Source organism: Phragmites australis, chromosome 1, assembly GCF_958298935.1.
Source record: "Phragmites australis chromosome 1, lpPhrAust1.1, whole genome shotgun sequence".
NCBI lineage: Eukaryota > Viridiplantae > Streptophyta > Magnoliopsida > Poales > Poaceae > Phragmites > Phragmites australis.
The window spans coordinates 46,555,618-46,571,377 of record NC_084921.1 but is presented as its reverse complement, the minus strand read 5'-3'; the positions used below and the strand labels follow the sequence as shown (position 1 = coordinate 46,571,377).

General features: G+C 41.6%; 2 protein-coding genes across 2 annotated transcripts; one reads left to right on the top strand and one right to left on the bottom strand.

Annotated features, from left to right (window-relative positions):
* Positions 1 to 1,946: 1,946 nt before the first annotated feature.
* Positions 1,947 to 5,676, top strand: LOC133922909 (probable arabinosyltransferase ARAD1). Its single transcript, XM_062368436.1, has 8 exons — positions 1,947 to 2,222; positions 3,002 to 3,175; positions 3,476 to 3,633; positions 3,726 to 3,873; positions 3,997 to 4,251; positions 4,781 to 4,891; positions 4,979 to 5,047; positions 5,298 to 5,676. Exons 1-8 carry the CDS (start codon positions 2,115 to 2,117, stop codon positions 5,415 to 5,417), a joined length of 1,143 nt encoding a protein of 380 aa, XP_062224420.1. The 5' UTR covers positions 1,947 to 2,114; the 3' UTR covers positions 5,418 to 5,676.
* A 5,022-nt stretch (positions 5,677 to 10,698) lies between these two features.
* LOC133890128 (uncharacterized) lies at positions 10,699 to 11,579 on the bottom strand. Its single transcript, XM_062330577.1, has one exon. It carries the CDS (start codon positions 11,416 to 11,418, stop codon positions 11,023 to 11,025), a length of 396 nt encoding a protein of 131 aa, XP_062186561.1. The 5' UTR covers positions 11,419 to 11,579; the 3' UTR covers positions 10,699 to 11,022.
* Between the last annotated feature and the right edge of the window lie 4,181 nt (positions 11,580 to 15,760).

The window sequence follows — 15,760 nt, the reverse complement described above, 5'->3', positions numbered from 1 at the left end:
TCGGGATATGCTGATGACAAGCTGGCTGCTGACCTGCTCTCCCAGCTTGCTTTAAACCCCACATCTGTACCTCCTTATACACTTAAGGATGGGATAATCAGATATAAGGGACGAATTTGGCTCGGCAACAACTCCACTCTGCACAACACAATACTGCAGGCCTTGCATGCAAGTGGCTTAGGTGGTCATTCAGGAATTCAGGTCACATACAATAGAATCCGCAAACTATTTGCTTGGCCTGGTCTCAAGAGAGCAGTTACTGCTTTTGTCAGTCAATGCGCAGTTTGTAAACAAGCTAAAACTGAACATGTGAGATATCCTGGCTTATTACAGCCTTTACCCGTTCCTGATCAAGCTTGGCAATATGTCTCCTTAGACTTTATTGAAGGGCTACCTCGGTCAGCCGGCTATAACTGTATTATGGTGGTGGTGGACAAATTGACAAGGTATGCACATTTCATTCCCTTGTCCCATCCTTTTACTGCTTGGCAAGTGGCTAAATGTTACTTGGACAACATCTACAAATTACATGGTTTACCCCAATATCTGATCTCAGACCGAGACAGAATCTTCACAAGTCATCTCTGGAAAGAGTTGTTTAGGCTGGCCAATACTCAACTAAACATGAGCTCCTCATACCATCCACAAACCGACGGTCAAACCGAAAGAATCAATCAGTGTCTTGAGGCATATTTGCGCTGTTTTGTCCATTCGAGTCCTACTAAATGGCATTCTTGGATTAGTCTAGCAGAATTTTGGTACAACACCTCATATCACTCAGTGTTGGGAAATTCACCATTTGAGACATTATATGGCCATGCCCCTCGACATTTTGGCATTGTTGATTCTTCAGTGTGTGTCGATCCTGATCTTACTGAATGGGCTAAGGAGAGACAGCTGAAGACCCTGCTTTTGCGCCAGCATCTTGAACGAGCTTGTCAACGCATGAAGCATCAAGCAGACCGGCGACGCTCTGAACGTAATTTCAAGGAAGGCGACTGGGTGTATCTCAAATTGCAGCCGTATCTACAAACATCGGTAACGAATCGTGCTAATCATAAGCTAGCATTCCGTTACTTTGGTCCCTTTCAGGTCTTGCAGCGCGTTGGGGCAGTGGCGTACAAGCTCCAGCTGCCGGCGTCCAGTCGCATCCACCCCGTCGTCCATGTGTCCCAACTGCGTCAGGCTCTGCCACCGGGCTCCATCAAGCATTCCGTCCTGCCGGAGCCACTGCCTGAAGCAATTGTGCCAAGCGTTCCCGTGCAGATTCTCCAGCGGCGCCTCCATCGCCACGGGTCCAAGGTGGTCGAGCAAGTGCTAATACAATGGGATGGCCAACCTGCTTCTTTAGCGACCTGGGAGATCTTCTCCGAGCTCAAGCATCGCTTCCCGCATGCGCCGGCTTGGGGACAAGCCGGTCCTGAAGAAGGGGAGAATGTCACGGCGCCCACTACTTCGACTACAGCTGAGCAGAAGACGCGGGCGCACGTGAGGGACGGGCTGCCGCAGGCGCCAACTCCATCGGGGAATGAAGAGAGGGCCCGGCGCGTCAGCGAGCGAGCAAGGCGGCCAAACGCGCGATACCCGGCTGACAAGTGGGGTCCTTGACAGCTGGCTGTAACAAACTTAAAAACGCTGGAGCGCGTGAGGGAGGGGCGAGAAAGGAGAGAGACGAAACTGAACCACTGAACCAGTGTTTTCCTCTGGCGAACTGGGCTTCTTCTGTCTTTCTCTGATGAATCCATCTGATCTCCCCCTCCAAAAACTTTTCTCTACTCTAGATCGGTGAAGGGTTGTGACACTCCTCCTCCCGCCGCCTCCTCGCCGCCGCCGCTGCCTCCGTCCTACTCCTGCTCTCCGCCTCCTACTTCCTCCTCTTCTCCCCCTCCTCACCCCGCCCCGCCCCCATCATCCTCGCGAGCCCTAGTCCAACAACCTCCTTCCTCGCCTCGCTCGACCGCTTCCTCGCCGCCCCGCTCCCCTCCGCCTCCGCTTCCGCAACCCCAGGCAACCTCGAGGCCGCGATCCGGGCACAGGAGGAGGCCAGGCTCTACGGGGAACCCGGGGGTGCTTGGCCCGCCGCGGCGGGGCCGCTCAAGGTCTACGTGTACGAGATGCCGAGCAAGTTCACCTACGATTTGCTGAGGCTCTTCAGGGACTCGTACCGCGAGACGGGCAACCTCACGTCCAATGGGAGCCCAGTTCACCGGCTCATCGAGCAGGTGAGCTTGCTGAGATCGAATTGCAATTTTGTTTTGTTTTGATGCTACGAGGCGCGTAGTTCTAGATTGGATCTTATAGAGTGCTGGATTTCGATGAGAGCGGGAAATTTTATCCGTATATGTGAAAAAATTTAGCACACTGGTTCACGTGGATTGCTTGCTGGTTGGAAGTGGGATGATTATACACTCCTTCGTGATGCATCTGTTCTCTGATGCTTTGGTAGGCTTGGAGATGTTTTTGACATGGGCGACATGCTTGTATACTAGATCTCAGAGAGTTGGTAGACTCCAATCTGCTGTAGCTTGGTTTAGCCATTGTTTTGAAAAACAGGGCATTTTGACGAGTAGGACGTTATGCTATATGTTCATGATTCCATTATACAATGTGTGTGTTGTGAGGTGAAAATGCTTCTAGACTGGATCTTATTCTTAAAGCAGTTTCAGATTCTTTGTTAGTACTATAAGTTTTACATGTAACGACTCTTGAGATTGTTTCAGATGGATAGAGACAAAGTTCATGCCTAGAGCAGTGTACTTTTATTTCATAATTCAAGCTACAAATATAATGTTAGTTTTTTATGCCTTTCGAGGATTTAAACTAACTGTTCAAAATATATCATCTCTTGCATGCTACAGTTCAAGACATCGGTAGTGCAGCACACCTTTGTTTACAGCTAATATATTTGCATAACTTTGCAATAAGTATTGCATAATTTTTAAGATTGGAACTTTCTTCCATTTGTTTTGAATGTAAAATTGTTTTTCATTCACATATGCAGCATTCTATTGACTACTGGCTGTGGGCGGATCTCATTGCGCCTGAATCACGAAGACTTTTGAAGAGTGTCATCAGGGTTCAGCGGCAAGAAGAAGCAGACATTTTCTACGTGCCATTCTTCACAACAATCAGTTACTTCCTGCTGGAGAAACAAGAATGCAAGGCGCTTTATAGGGTGTGGGAGCATCTCTCAAGGTTTAATTTTCAGAAAGTGTTTTAGGACATCAACATGGAAAAACTAGTGTTTCTGTAGGAAAATTTCTTAATGAAATTAAATTTTTGATCATTCTTTTTGGTAGTTATACCTGAAATTATAATGACGGACAACATTGTCTGAGTTCAATTTTCTATCACTATCTATAACGACTTTTATTGGTTCAATTGACTGTAGGAAATCATTTGAAATATTTACCTCTGTTTATAGAAATGAATTTATTCCAAGAGGACCTTATCAACATTACTCCTTTGATGTCAGGAAGCTTTAAAGTGGGTGACTGATCAGCCTGCTTGGCAACGTTCAGAAGGAAGAGATCATATCATTCCTGTTCATCACCCATGGTCTTTTAAGTCAGTCCGGAGATTTGTGAAGAAGGCAATATGGCTTCTACCTGATATGGATTCAACCGGGAACTGGTATCGTATTCATTGTTTGCCAGTTGCCATTTTACCTTGGAAAACTGCCCGCATACATCAGTTGAACAACAAAACTCACTGTCTTATTTCAGGTATAAACCCGGACAAGTATATCTGGAGAAGGATGTCATTCTTCCATATGTTCCAAATGTTGATCTTTGTGATTCTAAGTGTGCATCAGAAACTCAATCCAAAAGAAGTATATTGATGTTCTTTCGAGGAAGACTGAAGAGAAATGCTGTAAGTCTCTTGTTACCACTTTCTAGCATTTGACAGTTCCAAATAAGTGCATGGAAGCCTCCACTTGTACTTGCCTTGTATGATTTTTGTGCTTCTATTCTGTTGACCTTTTATCTCTTCTAGGGAGGGAAGATCCGCAGTAAGCTTGTGGCAGAACTGAAAAGTGCCGAAGACATAGTAATAGAAGAGGGCTCTGCTGGAGCTGAAGGAAAAGCAGCAGCTCAGGATGGCATGCGCAAGTCTCTCTTTTGCTTGAGTCCAGCTGGGGATACCCCATCTTCTGCTCGCCTGTTTGATGCAATCGTTAGTGGATGTATCCCGGTTATAATAAGTGATGAACTAGAGCTTCCTTTTGAAGGAATACTTGATTATAGGGAGGTAAACTTGGCCATCCTGATAGCTTTTAATACTGTTACTCTTATATCACATGCTCCGCTACTCATAGTCATAAGGTTTTTCAAGGTAATTATAACTCGGAAATTTGATTCATTGCACAGAAAATGAGGGATTTCTTGGTAGTTGCATCCCCTTAATATCAGCAAATATCTTGGTATCACTAAGAATTGAACACCTAGTTGCATATTTGTTGGTAATGGACGGTCTGGGGTTCTATTCTCCATGGGTACTGATGGTTTTATAGTTAGTAGCTTCTTTGCTGAACTGAGATATAGCTCAGCTGGACAAACTAGCCCATTTTAGCTATGCCGTGCTTGCCTTGGCTCATTATTTGGTTGGTTTACTTTTGATGGCAGACTTTATTAGCTAGTTATTTGGAACGTGCTAGTTATTGGAGCAGTTAACACTGGAATCATGGGAAGTTACAAATATTTTGCTTCCACAAGAGAATCTCGCCGCTGAGAGTTAGCTAACTCGGCTCTTTTTACTTTTGATGGGTTCTATTCTGCAGATAGCATTGTTTGTTTCATCAAGTGATGCTATGCAACCTGGCTGGCTCGTGAAGTACCTAAGAGGAATCAATGCGAACAGGGTCAGAGAAATGCAATCTAATCTTGTGAAGGTGACCTCTTTATCTAACTCTTATTTCACACGACGCCTGGGACGATTCAATATTGATGAGTAATAATTTACCTGTATTCATTCACAGTATTCAAGACATTTTCTATATTCAAGTCCTGCCCAGCCTCTTGGACCAGAGGACCTTACATGGAGAATGGTAATTTCTTTTCAAGATTATTCTAGCAGTAGCATCCGTAGATACTTGTATTATGAAAGAGGTTATATTGCTACTCCATCTGTTCAACTTCATGAGCATTCCCATTACTGTAGCCCCCTTAAGTTTTAAAGATCTTAGGTCAATTGTTTCATTTGCAGTTGCATTTCGATTTCTTGTAAATCTTGTGGCTTCTACTTATGGAGCACATGGTCCATTGTAATCATTTCGACATTCCAAACCTAAAATGCAGATTGCTGGTAAGCTGGTAAACATCAAGTTGCGCATTCGACGTTCTCAGCGTGTGGTCAGAGAGTCAAGGAGCTTATGTACGTGTGAGTGTAGAGTCGGGAACACCACAAGGATGCTTTGAACCAACCTTTTCCTTTGCGTTTTCGAATTTTCATAGCATAGCCATTTTTTAGTTGCCAATAGCATGAGCGTTGAGTTGTTAGGCAATTTTTTTTGCCAATGTACTTGCAAATCTAACCATAGTTTTGTAACCAAATGCATCAGTGGGAACAGGAAAGGGTTGACACTGCAATTTGTGAATTGTGATGTCCTGTCATGGTTGAGATTCTGCGCGGTTGCCCTTGTTAGGCTTAATGTAAAGGTTCTCAATTTACGCTTCACTGTACGGTTCAATTTTTTAAATATATATGAAGCTGAAACTATCATAAAAGAAATGAAACATATTATTGTTTTAATTTAAATATATCATCATTGTATTGGGTTATCTGGATTTTTTTTCCTAGTCTAATTCGACAGGGCATGTACGATGGCTGAAACTATCATCAAACAAATGAATCATCCACTATAGACAAAAAAAATCTATCATTGCATTTGAGGGCATGCAAGATGGTGGGATGGCAACAGGTACCCGTGCCTAGGGGCTATCTAAACCTATGTTCACGAGCTAATTTTCAAACCTATGATTGCACCTATTACCCACTATAGATGAGAAACACCACCTATGTCCACCACTGGCGGCCACCATGTGCCTCTAACTCTCTAAGTATGCTCTATGCGTGACAACATGTAAGTATAAATTGAATATAGCATGAACTATAATATAAATCTCATCAATTAAAAAGGTATCGTATATCGCTAGTATGCATCTCAAATAATTAAAAAAATATCTAATGAGGCAAGGAAACCCTAACGATGCATTTATATACCTAGTGACTTGGCCCACATTTCAAGTACTTGGAGCGGATAGCAAAACCGACACAAGAAGTGAGCTTTTTTTCTTTAATTTCCATGAGAGTATCTGTTGGCTTTAGAATCAATCCAACACATACACACAGACCCATAGACAAAAAGAATCGATCCCAAACCTGTACCCATCAAGGTTTTACCTGTGACACGCAGGTAATTTGTATCCATTGCCATCCCTAGATGGCGCATTGTCAAATGTCTCAAGTCCTATTGTATCAGCGAAATCTTAAGACGAGAGTGTATGTCGATCTCTTCGGCAGGAAACAATCTCTTAGATAATTGTGGAGTCACCTAAACAACTCAAGAGTTTTTTTTGTCATATAAAGACAAACTTAAGAGAATCCATTTAAGTTATCTTAGTGTTGTCTCCATATTCATGCGAGGCTTACATACAAAGAAAACAGTAAAAAAAAACCATCGTAAATGCCCTCGTATATAGATTCCAAACCACTCACTGAGAACAATCACCAGAGAGAGACCGACAACCGCCCTTCTTTCTTCTTCCTCTCTCCCACAGCAATGACACACTTCTTCTTCCTCTAGCTACACCGATGTCCCACATCGCTCCCCCGCCCCGGCCCTTCTCCCTCCGTCTTCAATGGTACCCCACCGCACATAGCCTACCGCTGCGCTAAGCTCTCTGTTTTGTAGCTACCCTGTCTCAGCACCGGTCCATCCAGCGGTTCTTTATCATATGCGGCTAGCAGCACCCTCGCCCCTGCGATTGCCTCCTTCACCGGGCCGACCTCCCTCTTCAGAGCTCTTCTAAATCTAGTGACAAAGGAAGCCCCCTACCCAGCACACACACAATGAACCTTCTCCCCTAATCCCATCATTCCTGCTGTTATTTATCGCCTAAGATATTGATCTTGTTTCCAAACGCCTGATCATTAGAAGGTGCGAAAGAATATTTAATATGCATGGCTGCGATCTAAATATCTTTTGTCATGGCATGTTGCTTTCAATAAAAATGATCTGATGTGGGGTTCCCGCTTGGACTCTCTAGTCTGTGGAGCAGTTCTTTCTGCAAGAAGTCGAGAAAGGGTGAGCGCGTGTGTTGAATGCATGAATTTTATAGAATCTTCAAAGCAAGAATAAAAACCCTACAGACATTAGAACTTCACCGAACAAATTTCGTATTTTTTTTGTGTTCTCAACGCTGCACTACTTAGCTAACGGAATATGCAAAATCATGTTCATGCAAGATCAACGACGGACAGAAGAGAACCAAACCTTAACTTAGCTGGCCACTGAAAGTGGTTGTACTCTATCTAATTAGGAATTAAATGGGGTTTACTTGTTGTGAGGAACGGTGCCGTTCTAAAAGTGAGTGAATTAGAATACTTATAAATCTAAACTAAAATTAGTTCCAAAAACTTCACAAGATAAATATATCTTAATTTCTATCTAAATGTATTTTATATTTATCTAGTGTGTCTACTCTACCACTTAAAATGATTGTAACCTACTTTAACAAGTTAAATTATAAGTATGTAAATAAAGTAGAGAGACAAATTTGACACAAAGGATTTTTATCTCGTAGTATCGATGGCATGAATGTCACCCCTAGTATATGTTAGAGCTCCACAAAGGATATGCTCCCGATCGGCATCCAGTCACGGCTATTGAGTTACCAAGTCGCAAAGATAAGATCTCAACCTAGATAAGTCATCAAGGCAAGCCTCACCACAAGCCTCTTTTTCGGTCTCTTACCGTCGTGATCACTTCGGAGCTTGAGCCATCAAAGCAAGGATCTCCGCGTCTCCATATATGTGTCTTGCCGCCGCTCCACAACAAGCCGGAGGATCAACAAGCTTGAGCCACCAAGACCTAACATGCCGACGAGTCATCAAGACTCTAAGGTGGTGCTGATATACCACTCGGTACAAGTTAGGATCACTCTTTGATCCTTTCTTCAAGCTGCAACACTTAGTTACACTCTAGGCCTATAAGCACTAAACACTATCTAATCTTGTGCTTAATTACTTTGGATGATCACTTTAAGCACTTTGGTGGTTTGGATGTCTTCTCAAGTGTATATGAACTTCATCTAGACTTCAGCAGCATGTCACACATCAAATAACCAAGTGGAGGGGTATTTATAGCCTTAAATCCTCCAACTAGCCGTTTTCATAACACCTCAGGTGTTAACAACTTTTCTGAGCTGTTTTCATAACGGCTCAGAAAGTTGTTAACATCGGATAATCCGGTGAGAATAGTAGTACTAACACCAGGTCATCCAGTGAGTATAACATCAGAATCTAGCTATTAAAACTCCACTCATAGCCTCTGTGAACACCATACAATCCGGTGCGCCTTCAAATCCATCACTAGACCTTCTGGTGAGTTATCTTGAGTCATCCGAGCCTTTGCAGTCCCTCTATGTAAAATGCTATGGTGCATCCATCTATGTGATTACCGGACTATCTGGTGAGTTAATCTTTATTCTTCAGCAATTGTAGTGGTCTTTGCAAGAAATGCTCCGGTGCTATACTCTCGTGTGCACAAACCAAACACCAGATCTTCTGGTGGGTTGATCTTCAGTCTCTTATATTTATTCTTCTTTGCAAGAAATGCTCTGTTGTTACCCAATACAAATCATCGGACTATCCAGTGAGGTCATCAGCCTTCTTCCCTTCTGTTAGAAATATTCTGGTGAGTTCAACACACAGAGCACCGGACTATCTAGTGAGGCTATCGGTCTCTGTGCATAATGCTCTGGTGAATGTAAACTTTTCTACACCGGACCTTCCGGTGATGTCAATTCTCCTTTAACTTCTCCAATTCAATCAAACTTTATCTCGGCTGCAGTGGCTTCTTCATGTATTGCATCTATAAGATCTACTAACAGATATTTTTGACAAACACATAAGTTCTAATGACTATATTGTCATTAATCATTAAAATCACAATCATGACATAATAGAATCATTTTCGTTTCAATCTCCCATTTTTAGTGATTGATGACAATACAATCAAAGCAAGTGATAAATCATAAATGATACCAATCGTAAATAGCATAAAGTATTATCACATTGTTTAGATGCATACTCTTATCATTTAGTCAATCTTTGTTGTGGCTCCTCCTTTCTTCACTGTCACTATCTCCCTTGATCGACCTATGCAAGAACTTCTCCTTCTTTATCAACCTAGACGTATCATGTTGCTTCTTATATCTTCTTCTTCTCCTCTTTATCAACTTCGATATTTCTAGATATCTTGTATCTTGCTTCTTACTTTGGTCATTAAAACTTCTCTCGCTTTATTAACAATCTCAAAAATAGCTACACACATATGTTAAACTTGAAGAAGACCGTTATAGCATATGGGAGAGAGTTTCATAAATCATGATCCAATAAAATAATATCAATTAAAAAAACATACTAATTGCATAGGAGGAATTGATATCAATTTAAAAAGATAAACAATGATCATAATTCATGAACTCACATAATATAATCTAAATTTCTCCTTTATATGTGCATACATATAATGACTTACTCGTGAATACCACATGTCGGAATATAACAATATATGTACATTTAGATAATAAGTAGAGGTAGAAAGTTTAAGTTATATAATATATGGAGGTAGCTTAAATGTATAAATGAATTGATAATGATATCAATTGAAACATTTAAGCATTGTATACCTCTAGTGACATATTGATTTCTCTATGAGACTACAAAAAATACATCTAGCAACACATGTTAGTCTTAAAAACATAATATATATGATATACTTCTCCTAAATATGTGCATAAAAATTTTAAATACTTATGAGACATATGCACTTGTTATTAATAATAATAGAAAGAGTACCCCATTAGATTGGTTAATGACACATAAAAGATATTAATTGTAAAACTAATACTATAAAAAATCTACAACTAATAAGCATGTAGGTTGCTCATAAGAAATAGAGAAATACAAGTAACCTACTATATAAAAACCTACACTAAATATTACAATAAATTAAAATAAACATATGTAATCTTATACAAGACAAATGAGCTACAATAATTGAAAGATTTTACATCTAGTTTCATTACATTTTTATTTTTATGATGATCATGATCTTCATCAAAATATCCAATCTTATAATCATAATTTAATATGATCATTTTCACTACACTCGTGTCTCATCAAGATGTAAATTTTTCTTTCAATAATACACGATGTACCTATTGATAGCAAACGTATGTGATAACTTTATCAATCTCTAAACTCTGCATCTTCAGTAGATATTATATGAGTACGTATATATGATGGTCTAAGTGTGTCAACGTATCGTATTAAGGTTTTTTAAAAAAGATTGACAGAAAATCGTGATTTTCTATAATGCCGGGAAAACCAAATTCATTTTATCAGGCAGCTCTCAGATATCAATCGCAATTCACATTTGTAGATCCATACTAAAGAAGAAGAATGTGCGGACCACCACAAACTGATCACTGCAAATGTTAGAACGGGATTTACAACTGTTTACATGATCACAACCTACAACATTTCACAGCCAATCAGCGCAGCTCTGCTCTGAAATCTAGAGCACAGCTGAATCCAACAGATCTAAGAAAGAATCACGTAACATCTCCCGCCGAATCCTCTCAAAATTAGTAAATCACAACGAAATCGTTAAAGGGCCATTCCTCACCGCTCAACAACACACCAAGAACCAACAAAAAAATCGCGAAAAAGAATAGTTTTACATGGAGCTCTCTTTTACATGCGGGGAGGGGGATACAACCGCGGGAATGGGCATCAGAGGAAGCCGAGGAGGACGGCGGCACCGAGCACGAAGAGCCAGACGATGTGCACGAGCAGCAGCGCCTGCCCGGAGACGGGCGCCGAGACGGCGCCGACCTCGCAGTACCCGCGCCGCGCTACGCGGGCCCCCGCGCACGCGGCCTCGGGGCAGCCGCACCAGTACGTGACCCCGTCGGCGCCGCAGACCGGGTCCGGGCGGAAGCACCGCACCGGGCACGACGGGGCCTCGCCGCCCCCGTCCGATACGGAAACCGCGCAGGGGTCGCCGGGTTCTGCGGCTGCCGCGCCGGAGGAAGAGGAGGCTAGGGTTTGTGCGAGGAGGAGCGAGAGCGCCGCAACGAAGAGGAGGCGGTGGAGGTGGAGGCGGGAAGGAGGGACTGGGGGCGGCATGGCGGCGTCCGGTGGTTGCCGGCGAGGGGCGGGGCGGGGCGGAGCTCACGGCGGCCTTTGGGGAGGAGGCGGCCGCGGCGTTAGGGGGCGTTGGAGCTACGGCCGCGGTGGAACCGGTCGGCTCTTTGAGAAGTTTCCGTTGGCGACGCGTCGGTGGGTGAGGGGTGGGTGGGTTGGGTGCGCGTCGGGTTGGACTTGGTTGGTCCGCGTTGGCATTGGCGTTGGGCTCTTGGCTCGTTTCACCGCTCACGAGAATACCAATCGGCGAATTTTGGTCGTTTCGAAAAGTTAATTTACTTAATTAAGGTATGCAAGGGGTGTATCAGTTTGATTACTTTTGCAGATATTTGTAAATTGGGAGCGTGAATTTTAAAAAGAGGTCTTTCGGATTTCTTCTGATTTATTATTTATTTAAGCTTGTAATGATAGTTTTCTATCTATCTTACCCATCTAAAGCCCGATAGACAGTCAGCTTTTGATTGATTGGTATTCATGAGCCATCAGGTCGCACTTGAATGGCACGACGATAGGAACCTTAATTAGGAAATGGATGTAGCTGTGAAGGCAGAGGCTAATAATGCATCATCTGCTATTGGTGGTAGGGGTGAGAAGAGTGCACATGCTATTGTTTTTTGAAGGGTATATATGATTCTTTTCCTTTTAGATGTTTTAATGGATACCTTGAAGAGTTGAACTACTTCATACCCATACAGGCAATGTGGACCAATTATCTGTTTTTGGCTAATGTAAAAACTGTTACATTCATTCATTTTTCATGTTTGCACATGCTAAGTTTTGCTACACCCATTGTTTGGAGTTAGTGACTATGCTAGTAGTTTAATCATTTCTACTACTATGTTTCTGTTTGAGCCATTGAGTCTACTTTAATATCTATTTGTTGACTGTTGAGTCTGGTCAACAGGTGCATCAGTAAATGTTCTAAACTTTTAATTATGCTTGGTAATGTTTGGATAATCTCACAATTGATTAATTATTGTACTTTAACACTGTTATTACTCAACAGTAATGCGTGAATTTGTCCTCATCTGTTGTAACCCTTTAAACCTGTAGGTGTTATATGTTGTAGTTTACAACCACTATAAACGGTTATACCATCAATCTTTACAAAAGGGATAAGTTCCAATTTATCACGTCAATTCCTCTTTTTCTCAAAATAATGAAGCATATCTATTGCTGCACCCATAGATACTAGAATTCATTCATGTATTTTAGTGGCTGATTATATAACCTAAAAAAATTGGTCTGGAGCAGATTTGTGTGGTTTTGATGGGGAAGCTGATAATAATGATGATGATGTGGAACTAGAAAAAGGCAATGTATTGTTAATAGGACCTACTGGATCAGATAAAACATTTGCAACCATTTAGAGTTGTTGTAATAGATATTGGATAACCTAAAATACTGTAAAAAGAAAGGGCACTCAGCAGTATTTTATATTGATGATCAAGTTCTTTCACAGGTAAAACTTTACTTGTGAATACATTTGCTCGCTTTATGAATGTACCATTTGTAAGTATGTGTAGACTCATGTATCTGAAAATGCATTTAGGCTCCCTAAGTGGGTTTTGGCTTATTGATGACAAAACGATTAAGGAACTAACATGCTTTTCTAAGTTATGAACAGATTTAAGCATTAGTTGTAAAGATAAGTGACGTTTGACACCTGTCAAAACAAATGGAGAATCAACGAAGAGTACTCAATAGGATTTAAATTTTTTTATTTTTGAAATTGAGTCTAGGATAGCCGCTCTATTAAGAGGGTTGCATTTGATTGCTTGGTTAGTGTCTCAATGCTCAAGATATCCCTTAGAACCAACTAGTTGAGAGACACAATCACTCACGGACACCGAGTTCATTCTGAAAAAATCCACTGAGTTCGGATACTCCGGTGTTCACCGGATACTCCGGTACTCAGTATTTAGCCCGGAGTCTCCGATGTAGACTCCGGCAGAGAGTCTCGGTTACGGTTTATTTTTATTTGGAAAAAGACCGGAGTCTCCGGTGTTCACCGGACACTCCGGTAATTTATGGGTTAACAGACCGGAGTCTCCGAGGGAGACTCCGCCAGAGAGTCTCTGTTAGGTGTTTATTTTAATTAAAAGGGGACCGGAGTCTCCGGTGTTCACCGGATACTCCGGTAAGTGATTGAGAGAGACTCCGGCAGAGACTCTCGGTTAGCTTTTAATCTTTTTGATAAAAAGAAAAGAGAGACCGGAGTCTCCGGTGTGCACCGGATACTCCAGTACCTGGAGAGGCCGGAGGGTCCGGCTAGTCTCCGGACTTAACTTTTTTGGAAGCTCTGTCAGGACCGGAGACTCCGGTGTTCACCGAAGACTCCGGTAATTTAATAGAACTGTAACGGCTAGTTCTGACACGTTCTGTGACCGTTCTGACGCCATTTTTGGATTTAGGGCCGGATACTCCGGTGTACACCAGATACTCCGGTCAGTTCTGACAAAACAGTAACGGCTAGTTTTTGAGAGAGAGCTATAAATGCTCCCACACCCCATGGCATTTAGAGCTTGCTATTGCTGGTAAACTTTAAACCTCTTGAGCACTTTAAGAGCATTCAAAGACCCTCCAACCACCTCTAGTGCAAAGTTTGCAAATTTTTAGAGAGTTTGTGTTTGGAGAGAGTTCAAGCCACTTGAGCATTGAGTTCTTCATCGAGCATTCGCTGTGATCATTTCTCTTGAAGCTTTGTGCTTCTAGACGGCAAGACGTCGCCCGTAGAGCACCCAAAACTTGTGGAGTACCACGGGATGTTTGTAAACATCTTCGAATTGAGTAAGAATTTTTAGCTTGATCTTGGTGGTCGCTAGAAGATGATAGGGTTGGAAAAGACCCGACTCTTTGTGAGCTCCTCAACGGAGACGTAGGCATTTCTTTGTGAGGTGGCCGAACTCCGGGATAATCTCTCGTGTTCGTATTTGTGCTATTTGCTTTATTGTGTGAAATTAGTGTTTTGTCATATAAATTGCTCTAGTGATCATCTTGCTAGTGTTAAGTGTTATTCTAGCTCTGTGATATCCAGTAGACCTAGCTTCAACCTTAGATTCTAGCTATTAGCTTTAATTCGTAATTGTTCTAAAATTCCTGTATAGATTGAAGACTCCGGACTAGACCGGATACTCCGGACCATACCGGAGTATCCGACCTTCACCGGAGTATCCAACAGATTTAATCCGCTGTTTTAGTGTTAATTTTCAGAAAAGCCTATTCACCCCCCTCTAGGCACTTTCAGTATCCTATAGCTCTTATTGAGTCATTTAACTAAATAATAATAAAAAGGATCATATCTTGCTTTTTGCTACTGCATGTAGCCTTAGCCTATTTAACCCCAACCCTCCCCCCCCCCCCCCGCGCGTTTGACTCGTTTACATGCAATGAAATAAGTTGAACTACGAGTTGCGTTAATATCTTACCTTTGAGAGTGAGTATTTTTTTTTGTTTCATTTTGACATTAACTAGGTTGCAGATTTTAATGTGCAAGCACACATAAGGGATGGTGTACATAGATGAAGTTGATAAGATCACAAAGAAGGTATGGTACATGTGCCTTTGACTTGGATTTTCTCTTTTGGTGTGAACATTAATAAGTTTATGATCCAACATGTAGGCTGATGGTGAAGGTTTTCAGCAGGCGGTGCTGAAAATGTTGGAAAGCATGGTAAGGAGTTGCAGGATAAGCATGAACCTCGGTATAACCTAATGGCATCTTGTTGGAACAAGTAAATATTCTATACATATTTTACAAACCAACTATGATTTTAAATTTATAATAGAACTATAAGAACATATTTGAAGAACTTGTATGGTCAACATGCATGTATGTTTTGCCCTCCTTTAAATGGTAAGTAACCAAGCAATTACAACTTCAAAGTAAAAATGACTGAACCCTTGCACATCTCATTCAGTGAACATGCAGACTACCTTTTCAGATTCTAAATTTGTATTGGGAGGTAACAATGTAAATGTGTAGAGTGCAGCAAAACAGGATTATATGGTTATTTTAGTTTAGCAAGGATCAACATGCTAAAAACTAACATAATACTCTATTGCAGGATCAACATGGTAATCTTAAGTTTGCTGTGTGATATGGATGAAGACTAAGCTGATATTTATCTCTACTTAATTATTTATATATCTAGGTGATCTATGTATGAACGTGAATGGCTTAAGTCTTGTGCTGCTAATCTAAGACATGAACAACTACTTCAACAGCCTCTATTAACATTAAGATACCTATCATTTCTAAGATGCATTTGCTGAATTCTTAGTGGTTACAATCAATATCGACAACCAGATGATCTGAATTTGT

Coding starts and splice junctions, on each gene's coding strand:
- LOC133922909 (XM_062368436.1), top strand. CDS start 2,115: ATGCCGAGCAAGTTCACCTACGATTTGCTGAGGCTCTTCAGGGACTCG. Junction 3,874..3,996: donor GAAGACTGAAGAGAAATGCT/GTAAGTCTCTTG, acceptor TATCTCTTCTAG/GGAGGGAAGATCCGCAGTAA. Junction 5,048..5,297: donor AGGACCTTACATGGAGAATG/GTAATTTCTTTT, acceptor CCTAAAATGCAG/ATTGCTGGTAAGCTGGTAAA.
- LOC133890128 (XM_062330577.1), bottom strand. CDS start 11,418: ATGCCGCCCCCAGTCCCTCCTTCCCGCCTCCACCTCCACCGCCTCCTC.